General features: G+C 42.6%; 3 protein-coding genes and 1 non-coding gene across 4 annotated transcripts; 1 reads left to right on the top strand and 3 right to left on the bottom strand.

The window, feature by feature from the left end:
* Positions 1 to 4,176: 4,176 nt before the first annotated feature.
* On the bottom strand, positions 4,177 to 6,186 carry Pmar_PMAR007074 (conserved hypothetical protein; the record flags this gene model as incomplete). The annotated part of the gene is made up of 6 exons (XM_002778235.1): positions 4,177 to 4,257; positions 4,309 to 4,385; positions 4,434 to 4,530; positions 5,407 to 5,508; positions 5,836 to 5,906; positions 5,955 to 6,186. 6 exons carry the CDS (start codon positions 6,184 to 6,186, stop codon positions 4,177 to 4,179), a joined length of 660 nt encoding a protein of 219 aa, XP_002778281.1.
* Positions 6,187 to 7,686: 1,500 nt separating this feature from the next.
* On the bottom strand, positions 7,687 to 7,864 carry Pmar_PMAR007073 (hypothetical protein; the record flags this gene model as incomplete). Its single annotated transcript, XM_002778234.1, has 1 exon — positions 7,687 to 7,864. A coding segment is annotated over one exon (178 nt), but the record flags the coding sequence as incomplete, so codon positions are not given.
* A 214-nt stretch (positions 7,865 to 8,078) lies between these two features.
* Positions 8,079 to 9,173, bottom strand: Pmar_PMAR007072 (hypothetical protein; the record flags this gene model as incomplete). Its single annotated transcript, XM_002778233.1, has 3 exons — positions 8,079 to 8,189; positions 8,663 to 8,761; positions 9,088 to 9,173. Coding segments are annotated over 3 exons (296 nt in total), but the record flags the coding sequence as incomplete, so codon positions are not given.
* An 884-nt stretch (positions 9,174 to 10,057) lies between these two features.
* Pmar_PMAR007071 lies at positions 10,058 to 10,129 on the top strand. Its single transcript has one exon. It is a non-coding gene; the product is annotated as a tRNA-Gln (tRNA).
* The last annotated feature ends 10,470 nt before the right edge of the window (positions 10,130 to 20,599 follow it).

The raw sequence follows: 20,599 nt of genomic DNA, 5'->3' as shown, positions 1-20,599 counted from the left end.
AGTTCCGAGTTTTCCAAGAGAGGAAACAGACGTTCATAGTTTAAGTTCGTTCTCACCACTGCCGAGTGCTCCCAACCGAGAGATTTGGAATATATTCTTCGAAGATTCTCGACTAGACCGATGTCCAAGTCGCGCTGAAGGAAGGAAATACTCAACGACGAAATACATCGTGTGTGCCGATATGATATGCAAACGCGAAGAATGTGCGGTATGTATTTCGGGATTGATGATAGTGAACAACTTGTCGCTATCACATGTTCATACCAATGTTTACATTGTTTATGCGACGTTAATCTCGGAAAATAACACACATTTGCATCTCAGATTGACACGCACTGTACTCTCTCCCACAACAAGTCGTTATAAAAAACCCTTGAAACATTCATAACTTTCTGCCACTAACTTCATCCTTAACGAGAATTGCTGCCCCCAGTTCAGTCGAAAACCTACCTCTTTCGCACACACAATCGACGCCACTTGCAGTGCCTCATGTCCAAGGTCCACCTGACGAGCGGCGTGATAAAAAAATATGCATATCGTGAAGCGCTTCGCTCCGCTGCGCTACAATTCCATCATAAAACGCATGAATTTCACAAGTGCATGACCAACAGCTACGCTCTGCATTTAATGTGGTTGATTTTCCGCAGGCAAGAACGACCCCGGTTCGATCCCGGCAGTTGTCGTTTAACAGAATATATTGTGTAGCCGAACTAGGCTAGGATTGCATAACAAGTGTATTTTTTCCTGAGGCAGATTCATAAAATCAGCGTTCATCGTTTACGAGTAAGACTTCTAAGCTGAATCTTCAACAGAGCGTAAATATAATGACGAATTCAGTTAGACTAAACTAAGATGAACTGTCATTATATCTCCTTTCTCCTACCACTAACAGTGCAACTCACCCAAGCAGGATTGCGAAGTCGTCGTGTGAGAAATAATCCTACCGCTATCTCTGGCAGAAGAGGGCGAACGTCCTCAGACCACTTCAAACGCTCTGAAAGTTCTTGTGGAAAACTATCGCCTTTATACGATGGAGTTTCACTCGTTTTACGTGAAGTGGCGTGATACTTTGTGGAAAACGCAATATTGGCGCTATGCAATAGTCGTAGAATATATATATCTTCACTAGTGTTTTTCATATAAGGGGTGAAACTTCAATGAACAAAAATATGCACACAATCAACCACGCGTGTCGGCGACGATGTGAAAACTCAGAGAAAATTCTTGTACACGTCCACGCGTGTGAAAGCTTTGCGAGGAAACTCCTGAGCTCAGCATATCTTCCAACACTGCGATCATAGGAAACTTGGCGGAGGAGTGAGAATTCACATACGACCAAATTTCAATACAAAGTAATGACCGCAAAACTCACGATTTACCAACCTTTAGCATTAGCATAGTAGCGTAACCGCGCAACTGCTTGAAGTCGAACCTGCGCACTTATATCGACAAATACCACAATTAACGATCTGAACTTACCACTGCTAGAACAATACGTGGTGGATGCCTCACAGGGTCATCCATTAACTCGTCGAAATTGAATTTATACTCGTGAATATCTTGATGCACATTACTCATCACAGGATATAAAACGACACAAGTGAAATATGCATCTGCGGACCAAATACACTTATTGTTATTCGCCAAGGCAATTCTCTGCCGCAACAAGCAGGAGAACGAGACGGGGTTTCAAGGCAAAATACCATGTCTCGTCTCGCCGCCCGATCAACATTCTTTTGCGTGAAAAATTTAGAGAAAGTATACTCGAAGGCAATTTTTTCCTATGAAATTGCGTTAGCTGGCCTCCATTGCGATTTCTGTGAGCTATCTCTAGCGATTTCCGAATGAGCTGGTAATCCTCATTTCCATTCGACACCGGCCTTTTCCAAATGTAAGCTTTCTCTTCCTTCAAAGCACGGCGAGGGGCATACAGTACGCGAAGTCTACGCGAAACTGTCCGCAACCATGGAAAGCTTTGGAGTGAAGCTCCGGGAAAATAGCACTATAACCGTATTTTTCGCGCAAGCTGAACTTTTAAGAGCCGCTGATGAATATTCTGCCACTGGTCGAACCACGGACGGTTGGGGTACCGGAGGCCTGCAACGCAAGTGACCGCAGGCCTCCCTATCCCTCTCTCCTAAGGAGTTAGAATAATACATCTCAACGCGAGTGTAGGCTTGAAAGAAGTTCAACTCGTTGAGCAAATTCGAACCGAACGAATGCAGGAAGTGGGAAATGATTGCGGCTGAACAGGAGAGAAAGCAGGGGGGAATCAATTAGCCAGAATGAAACCTCTAGCCTCCGAGTTGTGGCAGGGCGCGTGTCGACTCTCGAGTGCCATCTGGGCACTGCGGAGGATGACACGCAAGGTACACTAAGGACACTCAGGATAGTAAGCTTCTGTCGTCAGCCACTGAAGCTTGCTACCTGGAGTGCTCCTAGGACCTACATCGGAGACCTCGGTTAAAAAATATCACGCTTAGCACATACACTACTCCAGGTTGTCAAGACAGTCTGGCTTGTGCGACTAGCTTGGCAGCTTGAAGGACTCAGGTTGTCGCCGTGTGCCGGCACCGATTGTGCCAATCGCTGTCCCAAACCAGGCTTCGCCGAAAGACAGCTCTCTGGCGCGGTTTCAATCGCGGAGAAGCTATGCTTTTCCTAAGCAGAAAGAATTGATAACCGCCCTCTCATTGTGTCACACTGTCTCCTTGTTCCTCAGTTTTTGTTTCGAACACAACTGTCCCTCGCTAGTAGTAGCTTGTACGTATTTCATAAACATGCATTAAGACACGTATTTCGATACGTTCTATTCTATCGCGCTTCCGCTCTCGTACAAGCCTATCACTACTCACTTGAGGTGTATTGAGTTCTATTATTAGGAGGCTACTATCCCTTCCAGGGATCTTCATCTCTATCTAGGAACTCCCTAGATAGAGATGAATCGGAAGTGCCCGGGGATGAGTGATGAGATGATAAGAACGTGGAAGTAAATAACAGTTACACTCGGTACGGCACACACTTAATATAGTAGTTGTGCGACTACGAGGGAGATGCATGTAATCAGGGTGACGAAAAATAGAGTACGAAGATCCACGAGAACGGGCTAATAAATGCAGCTACTCTCGGCACATGAACTGATCGCCCTTATGCAGGTTTTATTGAGTAAACAAAACACCCACAATCACCTGGAATCGCACTGCCGAAGTACGATAGTAAGCGAATGTAGTAAATCGCAACCACTAAATTAGTGGCACTAATACAGTTATGACTAATACGTCATACAACTAGCGCTAAGGGACAGCGGAAACAAGACGCAAGACGACAATAACACAATCAAATATATTCAGATATCATCATCTTGCTGCCCTTGCAATTCTTCACTTCATGCCGAAACCGGCACACCCTCTCTAACGAAACACACTCCATATTAGACGAGAAATCACTGCATCGAACATGTGTGTATGAAAGTAAGTATATGATTCCTCAACGAATAGCTATCTTCAAGTGAGGCGTTACTTCGCGGAGCTTTTCGGGTTTCTCAAAATCATATTCTTTCATATATCTAAAAATTCACGATTGATCGCGCCAGTGAAGTCTTCCGACTTTATCAATGCCCGACTCGGGCCGTCACCACCTGGCACGATACTGTCACACCTTTCGAGCACCTTTTTCGCCTGCGACCAATTACCGTGAGAATAGAAGTGGTAACTGGAAAAGAAGTAAAACACGTTTGGTTGGGCTGAAAAAAGCTAGAGGATTGCATAGCGAGCCACTGTATTAGCAGTCACATACGTAGTTCAGTTCGCGTACTTCTATACAGTGTGGATCAAATCGTTATGCAAACTCTCTCTATACTGTCTGAATCTCCCAAATTCAGAATTGAACTTCAACTGATATGAACATGATGACAGTGTGAATCGACTGACAACGTTCAAGCGTGATGGGGAATACAGCGCGTGCCAATTCGCTACACAAATGTGGAGATTGGGCGTTTTCTATTCCGGGATTATTGGAGTTTCCCCCGTTTTACGTAGCGGTGAGAACGCGATACTCGCGGTATGCAGTAGCCACGAAATATGTTTTTCACTAGTGTTTTTCATATCACGGGTGAAACTCCAATGAACTGTGATTTTCAATCACTGCGCGCACATAGGAAATTCTCCGCGGACCGACTCACGCTTGGCGCCATAAATTTCTGAGCTCATCAGTGTAGCCCTCTTGCAAGATCTGCACATCTTTGTCAACCTCGAACAACTAAAAACGACCATCATCAGCTGGTGCGATGTAACCACTCGCGACACTTACATGTTCAACCACATTCACATCGAAATTCTCAAGAACCCCATCCGTCCGAGGGATCACCTTCCCCACACGAGAATGATCTAATGCAAAACCTCGGCAAAAGACCGCCAAAGAATTCGCGCGCCCACTCTCGGGAGCCTCTGGCACTTGCGCATTGATATCGAATGAGTATATCCCACACTTGGTCTCTTTCTTAGGAGTTCTACCGACCTCGCCAACCATCACCTATAAGAGCGCTTTGACCCCGCGTCGCTTCACAGTTCATTGTTGGTACATGAAAAAGTGTGTTATATATCGGTAAGTATATCGAGATGACTATAATACTCAGTATACTACATTGCGTAAACATTGCTATGAACATGTGATGTGATATAAGTAACCTTTCGAGACTAGACACCACCGAAAAACTGCGTTAAAAATGACATCCGCGAGATCCGAACCCGCGCCTCCCACTTCGGACAGGAAAATTCACGAACGTCGCCCTTCTCCCAAAGGCCTAGTATCAGATCGACGATAACTTTGCAATAAACTCATCCCCACATGCGGCCTCCCGAACAAACTCTTATCGAGATTGTCGCATCCAACACACCACCCAATTTACGGTATAGCGATTGTCCCCGTGTCACAAATGTCTGTCTCCAATTCTAATCTACAGATGGATCCATTGCAAGTACATTGTAGATATATATATCAGGGCTATTCATAAAAAAATTAACTCGAAACTCTCATTTTTGGAAAAATTTACGCTTGCACGCCTATTCCTCCTCTCTAGACGACTGGTACTGTAACTGACGCTAGAGCATGTCTACACGAGATTTGCTATGTAAGCTGTTTTCATAAAGTCTATTACTTCTATCCACACTGAGTATACTCGAGTTCTAATCAATTCTACTACACGCTGAGCTTTCGGGCGGGCAAGCGTCAAAATTTCGCGGGAAGGAAATTTTGTCGCGGAAAATTTCGGAAACGATGGAAATGGAAATTTCCGTGTAAATCTGCGATGAAACCGGTATGCGACTGCGACCCGGGGGTAATGTGAGCCCAGTATACTCCGCGTACTTCCGGTATACTCCAGCGTGTCACACTCCCTCTCGGGCTTACCTCATCAATGAGCCGACATCTGTCTCTTGTCTTGTTGCCGAGATTCTCAACGACAGACTCCGTCAGAAGTAGACTGCAACCGTAGAGTGGTAGGGCTTTCAACTGAGAAATGATGATGTGACATCGAGAATTGCCGAGAATCAAGGATAAAGGGCCATTTGCAGTTATTCTCCGAGATTAATAGGAATCGATCTGTAACTATATCGCATGAACAGTGCTATGAACATGGGGTGTGATAAAAGTAACCTTTCGAGACTATGATAGCGACAAGTTGATCAAACACGTTTAGATTCCTCAGCTGAGCTCAAACACTTTCATCTCAACATCATAAAAACACACAGCTCGAGGTGATAAAAATATACAAAAACCGACTAGATTTTACCAAAAAAAATCCACAAAAATTTTTTCATATTTTCCCACACTGCTTACCAACGACCGAGCAACACTAACATTAAACCCGATATAGGTTGCGTCGATCTTCATTTCGCTTCCAATCGCACCTGTGAAAATTCCCGTCAGTTTTTTTCTTCCACACAAAATCGAATCACCTTCGACGCTCCAACCACTATGCAAAGCGATGCCGACATCCACTTGGTACGCTAGACCAAATTTTGGTATCAGTTTTGGGTGTTTCGCATAAGCTTTCAGATCTCCAGCTCGACGAATCTCCGCGATAATTTTTATGCAGCCCAGCAGAGCTCTTTCCGTCAGTTCTTTCTTCGCTTTCTCCCTCTGGTTGTTGATTTCTTTAAGACGAACAACTGATATCTTCCGCGGCATACTAAAAACAACCGGAGTTTATCAATCGATAATAATTCAATAATTTACTCTATGAAGTGGTTAACAACATAAAATTAATTTTCGAAATATTACAGGAAAATTTTTTTGCAAAAAATATTTAATTGTGATATGAAAAACGATATTTTTCTTGGCATACTGAGATTGGCAACGCCTCGCAGCGCCAGAAAGAATATAAACAGAGTAAAGGAGTCGATAATAATTCAATAATTTCCTCTATGAAGTGGTAAAGAACAAACAGAAAAATTTCGTAATATTACAGGAAGAAATTTTTTTGCTAAAATATTTAATTGTGATATGAAAAATGGTATTTCTCTTGGCATACTAAGAATAGCAACGCCTCGAATCATTAGCGAGTAGAGCAACCGGTAACGATTGGATGATTCACTCAATGGCGTAGTTGAGAATAGATGACATTTTCATATTATCACACGGAGGAAATTTTTCGGGAAAATATTAAATTCATTTGAAAAACACTGGTAAAAAAAGTCTCTTCATAAAAAACGCATCGATCCGGCGAAAAACGCGTGAAACATGTGAAATTTTTCACACGTGATCTGTGAGAAGTAATGCGCACTAAATAGGTAAATTTTCCGGAAAATTTTTTCGAATTTTTTCTTCCAAAACGCTGATCCCTGTTATTCATGTAAAGTACTATACTGAATTCTCGATAGCATCTCACCTCACATTGCCAGGAGTCGGTCTAGGCGTGTTCGCTGTTACTGCTGAGGAAGGATAATCAAACAGTGCAAATGTAGGCCTCAAAAACCATGGAATTTCACCACCCGTTTTACGTGAAGTGGCGTAATACTCTGTGAAAACCCGATGTTCTCGGTGATATGCAGTAGTTGTTAAATAGATCGTGTTTTTCATATCACTAGGGTGAAACTCCATTGACTCAAGGGTTTCATAACAGTGAAAAATACATTCCTAATGTGATGACATTTACATCGCAAATTCATCCTAGCTATGTGTAAAATTCCCGATGAATTCCTCTTCAGAACACGAATATCAGTTTTCTCGCTCTAACAGGATCAACGTCAAAAAAAATATTAAACACCTACGGCGGATCGACGCTGATGATATCCTCCTAGAAGCTGCGGCAGAGACGGTCTGACACAAAGCTCATTTTTGAATGTCTCCAACCCAGTATGGGAATATATACACATGGTCAACTACATGTGTTGGTAAAAATGAGGAAATTCTAAGGAAATATTGGTAAGTAATGGTTGTCCAAAATCATGTGTGGATTTCCATAACGTAGTGAGGAAACTTACGAGCTCAGCTGAGGCTGAGCTTTAAGTGGTTTTCAGCTTTTTCTTAAACTCTTGTCAATAACACTAATTCCACAGGCAGACCGGCCCAGGAACACCTCTTGTTCCACCTTATGAATATATTATACTATATTTGGTAATATCAGATAAAACCGAATTGATGATCTATTCACTATCATTATAATATTATCAGCTGAGGAAGCCAAACATATATTCCAACACTGCCCCAACCCGCGCCTTGCCTCAGCAACGACCTCAGAATGTTCCATCGGTGGTAACAACCACGTGAGCAAAAAACTGTCGCCGAGATTCTTGTTGGCAGCGCCTTGCCATTCGTCCGCGCAGTTGTGAACTATTCTTGCGATTTTATTTACGAATACCATCACCTGCTTGAAATTAGCATACAGTGTGTGTGAATTTGATATGATGCAAATGTGACGTGTTATTTTCCGAGATTAATAAGAATCGATGTGAAACTATATCGCATAAACAATGTAAACATTGCTATGAACATGTAATGTGATAAAAGTAACCTTTCGAGACTATGATAGCGACAAGTTGTTCACTATCATTAATCCCGGAATAGAAAACGCACATTCTTCACATTTGCATAGTATCAAATGCGCCTAATTCGGCTCCTACTTCCTCGAGAAGGCACTTCGCCGTATCATCGAATTGCCGTATGTCACAGTAAGCGTAGACCCCTTCCACCTGCGAAGATCGCTATATAAGAACGAATTCTACGGCGCTGCATTCTCATAGTATTTCCTGGATAGTTGACTTCCGACTTCATCATTTTCCGTGTTTCTCTCGCTTCGGAAAATATGTCTATTGGAATTCCACCCTAGTGATATGAAAAACATATTTCACGACTACTGCATTTCCGTTTTTCACCGAGTTTTACGCTACTTCACGTAAAACGGGTGAAACTCCATTGTATGTACATTGAAAATTAACACTAACATAAAACGCTGCTGAGGAGAACAATAAGTGCGCGAGTTACTAATCTCACCGGCTGGCCCGGCAACATCATATTCAACCCGCTTGTATGACGACTGCCACTATGCGAAAGTCACAAATTTCATAATCGTTTTCTATCCGTGTTCTTCTCGCACTTCACAAAATTCGTCAAGGGGCATCAACACAAGGAGACCGATGAATGGGCGAGTTGATAACAAACTCACTCGGCGGCCGGGCAACATCATATTCAAACCGCTTGAATTGCCACTGTCTTGACTCATATTGTTGCAGATGATCTGCGCGCCCGCTTGCCCGAATCCAACCTGGCACGATACGGGAAAATATGCACATAGTTGATGACAAGATGGAGCTTGTTCCTGAACACTCCCACCCTAATTCTTACTAAAAAGGAAACTCCTGAGCTCAGCTGAGGAAAGTGAATCCCCAGCTCGCAGTCCTCGGAGTTTCCTCACTGATAGCATGCGAGTTCAGTTAGGAGTATACCGATAAATCAACAGATATCTCCCAAAATTCTCTCATAATTTCCATACTATCACCAACACGTGTTTTCACCCAGAAAATAACTCCTGATGAAGCCACACGAGATCACATCGCCGAATAGTGTTTGAAGTGATGAATAAACTCTGACCCGCAGCAGCGAACCAATCCTCAATATAGTGCTCTCGAGCAAAGTAGTTTCCATATGCTTATCCTCGCTTCCTGTCTTCGCCAACCCTACCAGATGCCACCAAAAAATCAACTGCGATTTCTTAACAAAATTTCTCAGCTACTTCTCGTAGTCCTCCTGGTTGTCAATCGTTCATTATTCCCAGACTCCTCGGAGGAAGATCTAAGATTGCAGCGAGTCGTTATATTCAGGCGGCATATAGCGCAAGAGAACGAGAATAATACGGATAGTGAGAATCAATGGAGTTTCACCCGTTTTACGTGAAGTGACGTAATACTCTGTGAAAAACGCGTATTGGTGCTATGCAGTTCACTAGCGTTTCTCATATCACGGGTGAAGCTCCAACGAACCGCGCAGTGTTGGAATATATGATCGCGCTCCTAAGTTCAGCTCTGAAACGTCTTTATTAATTATAGGAGTTCATATGCAAACTAGGGTGGGAGTGTTCAGGAACAAACACAAATTCCCAGAATAAACAAGCACAAATTCCCAGAATAAACAAACACAAATTCCCAGAATAAACAAACACAAATTCCCAGAATAAACAAACACAAATTCCCAGAATAAACGAACACAAATTCCCAGAATAAACAAACACAAACACAGATTTCCTCAGAATTTCCATTTCGTCGCCGACACATGTAGTCAACTACGCGTATATCTTCCCACATCGGATAGGCTAATAAGAAGTTTAAATGTGATTGATCAAAACGCCTCGCAATAGTCATATTTCCAAATTCACGGGAGAGGGCATTCGCGACATGTGAATGCATATATGCCTCAGGAAGAGCAAATGCCAGAGAATAATTGTAAAAATAATTATAAATATTAAATTATAAATTATTAATATAATAATTGTGAATATTTCCGATTGATGAAGCTTATGGGAGAAGCAAGAAGCAACTCATAACTGAAAGCACCACTTCACAACGGTCCTATAGTGTAGTGGTTAGCACTCTGGACTTTGAATCCAGCGACTCGGGTTCAAATCCCGATAGGACCTATATGCACGTAATTTTCTTACCCGCGGAGACTTAACTCTTGCCAATAACACTAATTCTACTGGCAAATCGGCCCGGATACACCTCTTGTTCCACCTTATAAATATATTATACTCTATTTGGTAATATCAGATAAAACCGTATTAATGATCTATTCACTATCATTATAATATTATCAATGGAGTTTCCTCCGTTTTACTTGAAGTGGCTCAATACTCTGTGAAAAACGCGATAATTGCGGTATATAGTAGTAGTCTTAGAATATATTTTTCACCAGTGCTTTTCACATCACGGGTGAAACTCCAATATATACATTATATAAATCTGAGGGATACGATGATGATAGCCTTTATTAATAACTAAAACAGAGGGTTCCGAGTGAAGGGGTTGGATAAACCTAAGCTTGTGACGGGAGGAAGAAAAACAAACTAAACCGGTGGATCCCAAACGTTGATGACACAACTTATCGATCCTTGTGGTTGACGTGATGGGAGCCGGTCAGTGTTTATGACAACACACAAGTATGCTTGTGCGTGCGTACACAATAGGGCGAGCGATATCAGAACCAGCACGCACGAGAAAACGAGGCTGCCCTTGTTTGGAGCTCCTCCAGAGCGTGCACCCACGAGAGTGTCTCCAAGTAACTACTCATCTAATTCTATTCCTCTCGGGAGGGGAATAAAAAGCAACAAACTAAACCGGTGTACCCCAAACGTTGGCGACGAAACCCATCAATCTTGGTGGTTAACGTGATGGGAGCCGGGTTAGAATTCAATTAATTCTCCGACACGAGGACGATTCTTGTTGCCAAGCATGAGCACACTTTCAGAAATCGGAACCATACTCTCGGAACTAAAGCATTTAAACAACTTTCTCACCCGTCGTCGGAGCTTTCAGATTCCTTCTCGTCGTCCTCGGTCTCAGGTTTCCGAAGAGGATCATCTGCCAACTGTTTGACGATATTAACCATTTTCTCGATCGGCGCAATCACCACTTTCTGCGTGTCCGAACCTAAGTGGACTATGCTGCGCAGTATGGGAGAATGAATATTCACAACTAGATGTGTCGGTGACAATATGAAAATTCTTAGGAAATTTTGGGAATTTCTTGATACACTCGAGTTCATGTGTATATTCTTGAGGAAACTCGTGAGCTCAGCTGAGGAAAGCGAGTATATACTCACTGAAAACCATTGCTCCCAAACCCAGCAAGATGATAATCAGAGTAGTTTGCAACATCGACATTTTGGCTTCTTCTTGTTGACCTTTGCGGTCGAGAAACTTCGCATAGACGATCAGGTCTGCGCACGGCGACTCGGGATCTCTACAAATCGGCGGAATATAACTAACACACATAAACTTGAAAATACTGTCAACTCTCAAAAGATAAAACAAATAGAAGGGAGGAATACCACCAAGTATGTCTCCAAATTGACCAGAAAAATGCTAGAGTCCAAAAAATGATTACAGCCCAACAGGTTCAAAAAAAATCCTCAAACTGTTGAGCCCGAACGTGGTAAAGAACTGAAGATTCAAACAACAAGCTCTCACCTCTGATTTAATACTACATGTGATTCGCGAATCACACCGGACAAATGACTCCATATCACGTAAAACATGATATGTGTTTTACGCAAAGTGAAGTACTGTGTTTCTCATATCACTAGGGTGAAACCCCAATATAGTCTTATGCTATGATATAATACTAAAAATACAACTATACAGCAATGTGAGCAGTTCTGATTATCGCTCGCCCAATAATCTTTTTGCTCAGTAACGGTAAGATGCATTCTAGTAGTTGCTACGATAAACAAAAAACTAAGATTCGGTAATTATTTTGCTCTATGTCTACCGGATTGAGTCTAGTGGATTCGGGGAATCGTCGACCTCAGCGATCTTGCGTCGGTCTTGGTGTGGAGCGCTTTGCTGACTCTTCACAATTGAACAATAGAGTTTCATCCGTGATATGAAAAACAGTAGTGAAAAAGATATTTCACGACTACTACATACCGCAAATATCGCGTTTTTCACCGAGTTTTACGCCACTTCACGTAAAACGGGTGAAACTCCAATATATAGTAATTCCTATTTAAAAGACACTTTTCGCTCACCTGATTTCTCTGATCTCTGAGTCCCTCCACGGGCAGTCTTCACTTCCGACTTCGATACCACCAAACCCACACGTGGTATGAGCTCGCCAACAACAACATGGAGTCTTCACGCCGATACCTCGAAGACACCAAGGTTCGAACCCCGCACCTGCTGCCATTTCCACCGACAACATGTTTCAAATCCACCAGGAAGACCATTGTGAGGAATTTTAAAATCGAGATTGTATGTATTAGCCGTCGCAGGATGACAACGCGTCGTCTCAACGTACCTGAGATTAGCAGCAATCCGCACCGTGTTGGAGTAGGAATATATGTTTGCTCTTCTCAGCTGCGCTCAGGAATGAACACAGTCTTGGAGTAGGAATATATGTTCGCTTTCCTCAGCTGAGCTCAGGAGTGAACACAGTGTTGGAGTAGGAATATATGTTTGCTTTCCTCAGCTGAGCTCAGGAGTGAACACAGTGTTGGAGTAGGAATATATGTTTGCTTTCCTCAGCTACTGAGCTCAGGAGTGAACACAGTGTTGGAGTAGGAATATATGTTTGCTTTCCTCAGCTACTGAGCTCAGGAGTTTCCTCATTAGTTATAGAAATTCCGGTGGGAGTGTGCGGAAACCAATGGGAATTTACCTCAGAAATTTCATTCGATTCACATGAATTCATAATTAATATCATATTTCTCTACCCTAGTATTGTCTATACATAATTTTCCACTCCCCCGAGTTACGTTATGCCGCGGATTCTCCCCGGGGGGTCCGCCTCCAAGTCGGGGATTTCCAACCATAACAATGGTTGGTTCACCAGAGCATCTTTTCCCTCACTCGATCGGGACAACTGTGAGTATCTTCATCGATTGAGATCCAATAAAAACGTAAAAAATTGAAATTATTGTTAATCAATGGAATCCAATAAAAAATATATTCTAATTGTGTGCCGAAATTGAACTTCTCAAAATTTCGCAAAAAAACTTTTTCCGAAATGACGATAACCACTGCTCGGACTACTCGCAATATAAATTAACGATATGAATTAATGAATTGGTATTTTTCTTATACATCGATATGCGAGTACCTTCATAAATCGAGGCATTGAAATGTTATGCCAGTCTATTGAAGTTTCACAACCCGTTTTACGTGAAGTGGCGTATCGGTGAAAAACGCGATATTCGCGGCCTGTAGTAGTCGTAAAATATGCTTTTCATTAGTGTTTTCATATCACTAGGGTGGTGAAACTCCATTTCGAGTAGTGAATAACGCGTAAAACACGTGAAATTTGGTGATCTCTCAGGTACAATTCGAAATAAGTGTCTTCACTTCACTTTATATCGTGAAGTATTACGCCACTTTACGTAAAACGGGTAAAACTTTGTGACATGTACTATTTATACATACACATGTTAGAAACACTTTCACTTACTCATAAATCAAAAATTTCCAACCATCGAGGCTAAAATGAGCGTTCGCCAGAGAACTGTTACAACTGGTCGTGGTATTGCCTTGCGCTTGGAGAATGAAATCAGTCGCTGATCCTGAGGGCGGAGTACAGTGGAGTTTCACCCGTGATATGAAATACACTAGTGAAAAACATGTTTCACCTTTCACTTCACGAAAAACGAATAAAACAGGTGATGTGCTCTGTGAGATCCGTCCGGTGTAATTTGCAAAATATTTTCAATTCACTTTCGAGGGTGTTCAAATTTTCATATAAAATTGTCACTGACCACTGCTCACCACAGACGCTCCTGCCAGCCCAGAAGAGCTGTTCCAAGCCGGCCTCGAAAGCTAAATTAGTATCTTCTAATTCGATCAAGGGCAACACCAACATCATCGAAAGTACCTGATGATGTACATAATATATGAAGTCTCTATCTCGTATCACATATAATGGGTGTACATACATATACTATAACGATTATATGCCTATCTGTATACTTTATAATCGCCTGGTTATGTGTATACTATATAATCGTCCGGTTATATGTAGACTATATAATCGTCCGGTTATATGTATACAATTTAATCGTCCGATTATATGTACACTATATAACCGGCCGTTTTTATATACACTAACGATTTGCTCGGTCGGAGTTCTTACCCCTATAATAACCCTCCGTATGGTTTGCTCACTCAGAATCTTCCCGAGCCTGCTAGCTTCGATACGCTCACTTTGAACCACCTCGACCGGAGCCACCTTAGAAGACAGCAGCATAACCACGTTCGGTGTGGCAGCTTGATATGCAATTTGATTTTCTATTCCGGGATTAATGATAGTGAACAACTTATCCCTATCATAGTCTCGAAGGGTTACTTTTATCACAGCACATGTTCATAGCAATGTTCACATTGTTCATGCGATATAGTTTCATATCGATACTCATTTCTTTGGAAAGCACAAAGTGCCGGAGGGAACAATGCTCGTACTTCCTCCTGACTGTCTGTATTGTTTATTTCATTTCTACAAGTTGGTACCCTTGAATGTCTCTTGTTGATGTTACACCGATATTGTCTGCCTCGTACATTATGCCGCAGGCACGAGCTCTCTAGCTGGCGGGCTTAGTTAGAGATGCAATTGTGAAAGTGTTGATCCAGATTGGGTTCATCTTTGTAGTGGTGCCTTTCTTCTTTCAACCCACCCACAGCCACCCTAGGTGAAGTTGGACGCTGAGTAGATCCATTTTGTGGCCTTCGTTTATGAAGTGTGATAATCAAGCTATCTCGGTGCATCGTTAGTATGGACATCGCTGTGGGCTTTAACCGAGGTACCACATTTGTCTACTCTCAGCGTGAGAAGTGTTAAGTTCGGCACTCATAGTTAATGATGCAGTTGGGTTGTTCAATGAGATAAGAAAATTTAGGGTGGAAAATTGTCATTCTCGAATAATAGCACGCATTTGTATGTCAAATTGACCCTCGCGGTACTGCAGTTTACAATAGAAATCCATAACTGAAATTCCGATATTCCAATCACTCACTTCCTCTTCCTCTCCTCCCTCATCATCCAGTTGTGATCTCTTCTCTTTCTCTGAGACAACGTGTTTGGCTCCCTTAGCTGAGCTCAAGAGTAAACTACATTATATATATTCACTCACAATTAAGGGTGATAGAAGTCTACAAAAACCAACGAAAATTTTCCAAAATTTCTCCAACATTTATTATTTCCCCCTCCTTTCCTCACTTCGGAAAAGTTTTGCGAGATTGACGACTCTGAGTAGCCGAACAAGGCGAACCAACCGCACTATCCGACCAGCTCTTGAACCTGAGAGAATCACAACATGCAAAAGGACATACTCTGAAGTGAAGACCTGCACGTGATGCCCGGCCGGCTTTGGCAACACCACTGTTCCCTCCCCCTTCACCACCCATCGAATCGCCTAAATGTCATCTGTGGGATTCGAACCTGCGACCATTACTTACCTATTCCATAGAGGCCAGAGAGAAAATTAGTTATCCAACCGATATCAGGGATCAACGATGCTGTTGCTACACAGTCCAACCAAAAGAAGAACGACCACTTGTAACTGCCACAGCCAATTTCATAGTATGCAAATGTGAAGTATTTCGGGATTAATGATAGTAAACAACTTGTCGCTATCATAGTCTCGAAAGGTTACTTTTATCACATCACATGTTCATAGCAATGTTTACATTGGAGTTTCACCCGCTCTACGTGAAGTAGCGTAATAGCCTGTAAAAACGCGATATTCGCGTTATGCGGTAGTCGTGAAATATATTTTTTGCTAGTGTTTTCATATCACGGGTGAATCTCCACTGTTTTTGCGATATAGTCTCCGATCGATTCTCAATAATCACACATTTGCATCAATCAAATTGACACACACTGTACAACTGTGCGACGTTACTCGTCCTGCACTATCGAATTGATACTGAGCTCCACAGCGAGAATAATAAGGGCAAGAATGAAGGACGCGTCAAAGACTGGGTCCGTCGCCTTGTATCTGGAATGTGAGTCTATAGTGTGAATTATCGTGTCGCGGTTTACGTAGCGTATATTCTGAGATCATCACCGTAGAGTGCGAAGATCGTAACAACGGTCATGAAAATCTGCGTCTTCGTCGATTCCATCAGAATTGTCAGTCGCTGAGAAAATAATAGTGTTGGAGTAATATATGTCCGCTCTCCTCAGCTGAGCTCCGGAGTTTCCTCACCAACAATAGGAGTTTATATACGAATTCTGGAGAGAGTCTCACCAATAAGAATTCCCGAAAATTTCTCGAAGTTTCCACATTGACCATGTGGATATTTTCCCACACCGAAAATATCAAGTCGAGTTGTAAACATTTGAATTTATTCCGGTATCGCTCAGCTGACCTCTTTCAAGGGTATGGGGTATTCATCCTCCATCTCGAAAATCGACACAGAGCCTTCCTTGGCGTCCATTTCCACATCAGCGGCCGGGACAACGGCGTGCCCTCGATCGAACCATTGATGAGGTTTCTAAAACAGTGCGGCTTGGGGTACTTCAGAAGAGTGTATGTTTAGTTCGGGAGCTCTCCTAGTTGCTTCAGAATTTGTGTTTATATTTCTCCGAACGGGAGTACACTAGTAAGTTGATCTGATCCGTTTCCCTTTCCAGTAGCTGCCTTATCAATGACCACTCACGGGAACAAGTTGTTTTGGAATTTCTAAAGAACAAGTTGTTCTGGAGTTGGAACCAACTCCACTGAGAATTCTCATGATATTCTAATCCGATATATGCTATTCACCTCCCACTCTGTTCAATCTGGTTTATCTCTACTTTAAAACGATCCTTAGGGGAAAAAAAGAACTCACCCGTAGATTGGACAGCGCCAACACGCATCTGCTCCACAAATCAGTTGCGTAGTTTGGCATTTTCTGTCCAACTGAGAGTAATGAGAGTGCGCAATGTAGTGGAATATCCCTGGAAAAAATCAGAAAAGTCAGCTTTCCGCTAAAAAAATATAAAAATAAACGCGTCTATTGTGAATTGACTTATTTAATTAAATTTTAAAAGTGTGGAAGTACTTCGAGGCCGAACACTCAGCATCAATAAAGTGATAGAGCGCCCTTGATTGCTGCATTCTTCACCTCATTCGTGCATTCCACCACATTCCATCAACGCATTCCATCAACGAGCTAAATGCAATTCAAGATAAGTGTTAACTTAAAAACTATGAACCTTGAATTTCTGAGACAACCGTAGCGTGAGAAGTACAGCGCTCCGCTCTTGACTCTAGGGAAGGTCCCTGTGCTGAAGTTGCTCTCGCGACTGTTTGGGTCGTCGTCGCTCGAATACAATCGATCAAGCCATATGGGTGCGGTTCCATTGTTCATCGCTTATGCAGCATAAGCATAAGTTATGCTTTGGAAGCCGCACGAATTGCTCATTATTCTTTTCGGTCGAACTTACTGATTCATATGATACCGGTATCAGTTATTATCACCCTCATTTCCTACTCAAGCCCCAAAGCGCTACAGTAGGCTGTAACCGTTGAAATTAAAGACCGGCGGGCGAGCGCTAGTTGCAAGCCTGTGGGTTAGTGGTGGTCGAATTGTATGCGCTGAGGATGTATTCGGCACATACTTGATATCTAAGGGGACTGAATCGCCAATCCCACCTTGTGTTGATTGTGAAATAGTTCATATAATCTAGCGCGCATGACGCGCAGCTGTGAAGAAAGTGCAGTGCTCGACGGTTTCTCGAGATGCGAGTTCGAACTTTTTTGCTCGCCCACATTGCGCTACCGGAAAGTTTGCTAACACTCCAACTTATAGCGTATGGGAGGCAATCGAAATGATGACTGCTACATATGGTTCTGATAACATGCAAGCTCTGAGAAAATTTCTTGTTAGTTTCTGAATACTTTTACCCCAATTCGTGGGTAAACTTTTACAATAAGTAAGGAAATTGCTTAGCTCAGCTAAGAAAAGCGAGCATATGTTCCAACGCTGATGATAGCATGGCTTCGTTGGCGCCCTTCAGACTAATGTATTTCTGGTGGCTTCAGGCTATAGTAGTAGTAGTAGTAGTAGTAGTAGTAGTAGTAGTAGTAGTAGTAGTAGTAGTAGTAGTAGTAGTAGTAGTAGTAGTAGTAGTAGTAGTAGTAGTAGTAGTAGTAGTAGTAGTAGTAGTAGTAGTAGTAGTAGTAGTAGTAGTAGTAGTTGTAGTAGTAGTAGTAGTAGTAGTAGTAGTAGTAGTAGTAGAACAACTCGTCACGAGGCTTCTATATTTCCTCGAACAAGCTCGACCAGTGCACACGCAATGACTTTATGAATTCAGCTACAGTGAAAGTCCAAGCTAGTAATCAATAATTAGTTATGAAATATTAGTCAATAATCATAATTAAAAGCCCGCTTATCAAAGCTTGACAGTCAAACGCACGCAGAAAACGATGTAGATTTCGCCGACGTCCGCGACGAGTCTCCCGTAAATCAGACGAGTCTGAAAAATGAGCTTTGTAGACCAATTTTCAGATCTGGGGATGCGCTCGGCTTCGAACTGAGTTCTCAAACCAATTCCAGTGTGTAATGGAGCGAGTTGCCCGTCTCAAAACTAGTCTATCGAGCGACAGTCGCTCGATAGTGTAGTCGCTAGCGATAGGCAGTCACTCAGCGACTCGCGACTCTACAGCATTTCCAGGTCAATTTAATATTTTACCCGAATTTTCAATAATTTAACCACTTCTTTTGAAAAATTACCCTTTTTTTTAGTCTTTTACCGACTGATTTTAACTTATTACCCAAAATCTTAATATAATAGCTTGTCTTTTTAAAAATATACCCACTTCAATTAATGACGTCAGCCATGGCTACACGGGCGATCACAACGTAGTTACACGTCGCCTACTCCGTGCAAAATACCACGCGTAGGACGTGAGTATGCACACTTGCGAGTCGCAAATTGCGATTCATACTGTATCAAGATGAACGTGGTAGGAATCTGTATCCGTGTATGAGTCCGTGTCTACGTGCACCGGGAAGAGGCGTGACGCCTCAGGCGTCAGAGGCTAACGAGTTCACACAAGGCAGGGTAGGCGAGGTTCTATGAAGAAGGAAGACTTCGGTGACTGACTCGCACGAGTTGTAATACACATCTGTGATGAAAGGCAGATCAACCCTTAGAAACTCAGATTAGCAGAGGATAATGCTCCCTCGCACAACAGACTCTACTGTAAACCAGACTGCAGCATCATATAGCCAAACACCCTACTCCTACCAAACTCCGAGCCTCATACCTACTCGTACTCCCGTCGGAATCCCGAGTGAGCAGTAGATTACTACTCACTCGGTATGTTGTGCAACTCGAGCCCCTGTAGCCGATGTGATGTGAAAGAAAGAATACTTCTTGCGCGATTGGCCTGGTATTAGCTACGGGGAAAATCGATCAATTCACGTGTGCAGGCCACCTTGCACACAGCCTTGTGCGTCACCTTCACGCACTAATCACAGAAACCTGACGATGTGGTCATCTTTCCCAGATGACTCGCCGAAAGAAAATTGATTTGCGACAGAAATAGCTGATAATAATATTAGGAGTTGAACGCAACACAGACTGAATATTACGGGAGGACATAAACTGAGCGAAACTTAAGGAAATACAAGTTGTATATATTGTTAGTGATTCACTAATAGTGAATAATGATGGCAATGTTCCTAGCGAAACGCTAGGGGACAAAATTCTTTGTGTATGCGTGCAACACAAAGGAAAACTATTTCGCTCAACGCAAAAGGAACGACTGTCCCCATCACTGCCGGGACCGGCTCCGGATACCGGTGACCGGTAACCGGTCTCGAACCTACTGGCAACCTATTATGTGTTCTGGCATAAACGAGCTAGTGGCACAATGGCAAAGTGTGTCATCATGTCTCCACTACTCTCCACTCACCCCCCTCTCTCTCTCCTCCCCCCTTTTTTTTGTTTTTTTTATCATACCTTGACTGAAGATACGAACTCATACAGAGACACAGGGTGTGAGGACAGGACAGAGGTGAGAGGACGCGTCAGTTTCGACGGAAGCAGAGGGTTCTGTCTGAAGCCTAAATCGTGAGACAGAAGTCGTTCATGTGAGAACTACTAGCCTTAACGAGACAAAGACGTTCATCACGCGTCTTATGCTTGGTCCGATTTTCCCCCAATCGGAGACAATAGTTTGATATCTTTTAAATCATATTTGCCCGGATGGTCCTTCAAAATATAAGTCTTTGGACCAACTCTGACTTCTATAGTTACATCGAGCAATCTATCAGTGAGTTTATTATTTGGTCTTGGATTCCGATAAAATACACTTGTTCCTGGCTCTAGACCTTTTTCCCATTCCGAGGAAGTTGGCGTGCATAAAACATCCCATTCATCTCTCGCCTAGACGGGTCGATAAGGTTCACATT

Source organism: Perkinsus marinus, assembly GCF_000006405.1.
Source record: "Perkinsus marinus ATCC 50983 genomic scaffold scf_1104296950272, whole genome shotgun sequence".
NCBI lineage: Eukaryota > Perkinsozoa > Perkinsida > Perkinsidae > Perkinsus > Perkinsus marinus.
This window is presented reverse-complemented; position numbering and strand designations above follow the sequence as displayed.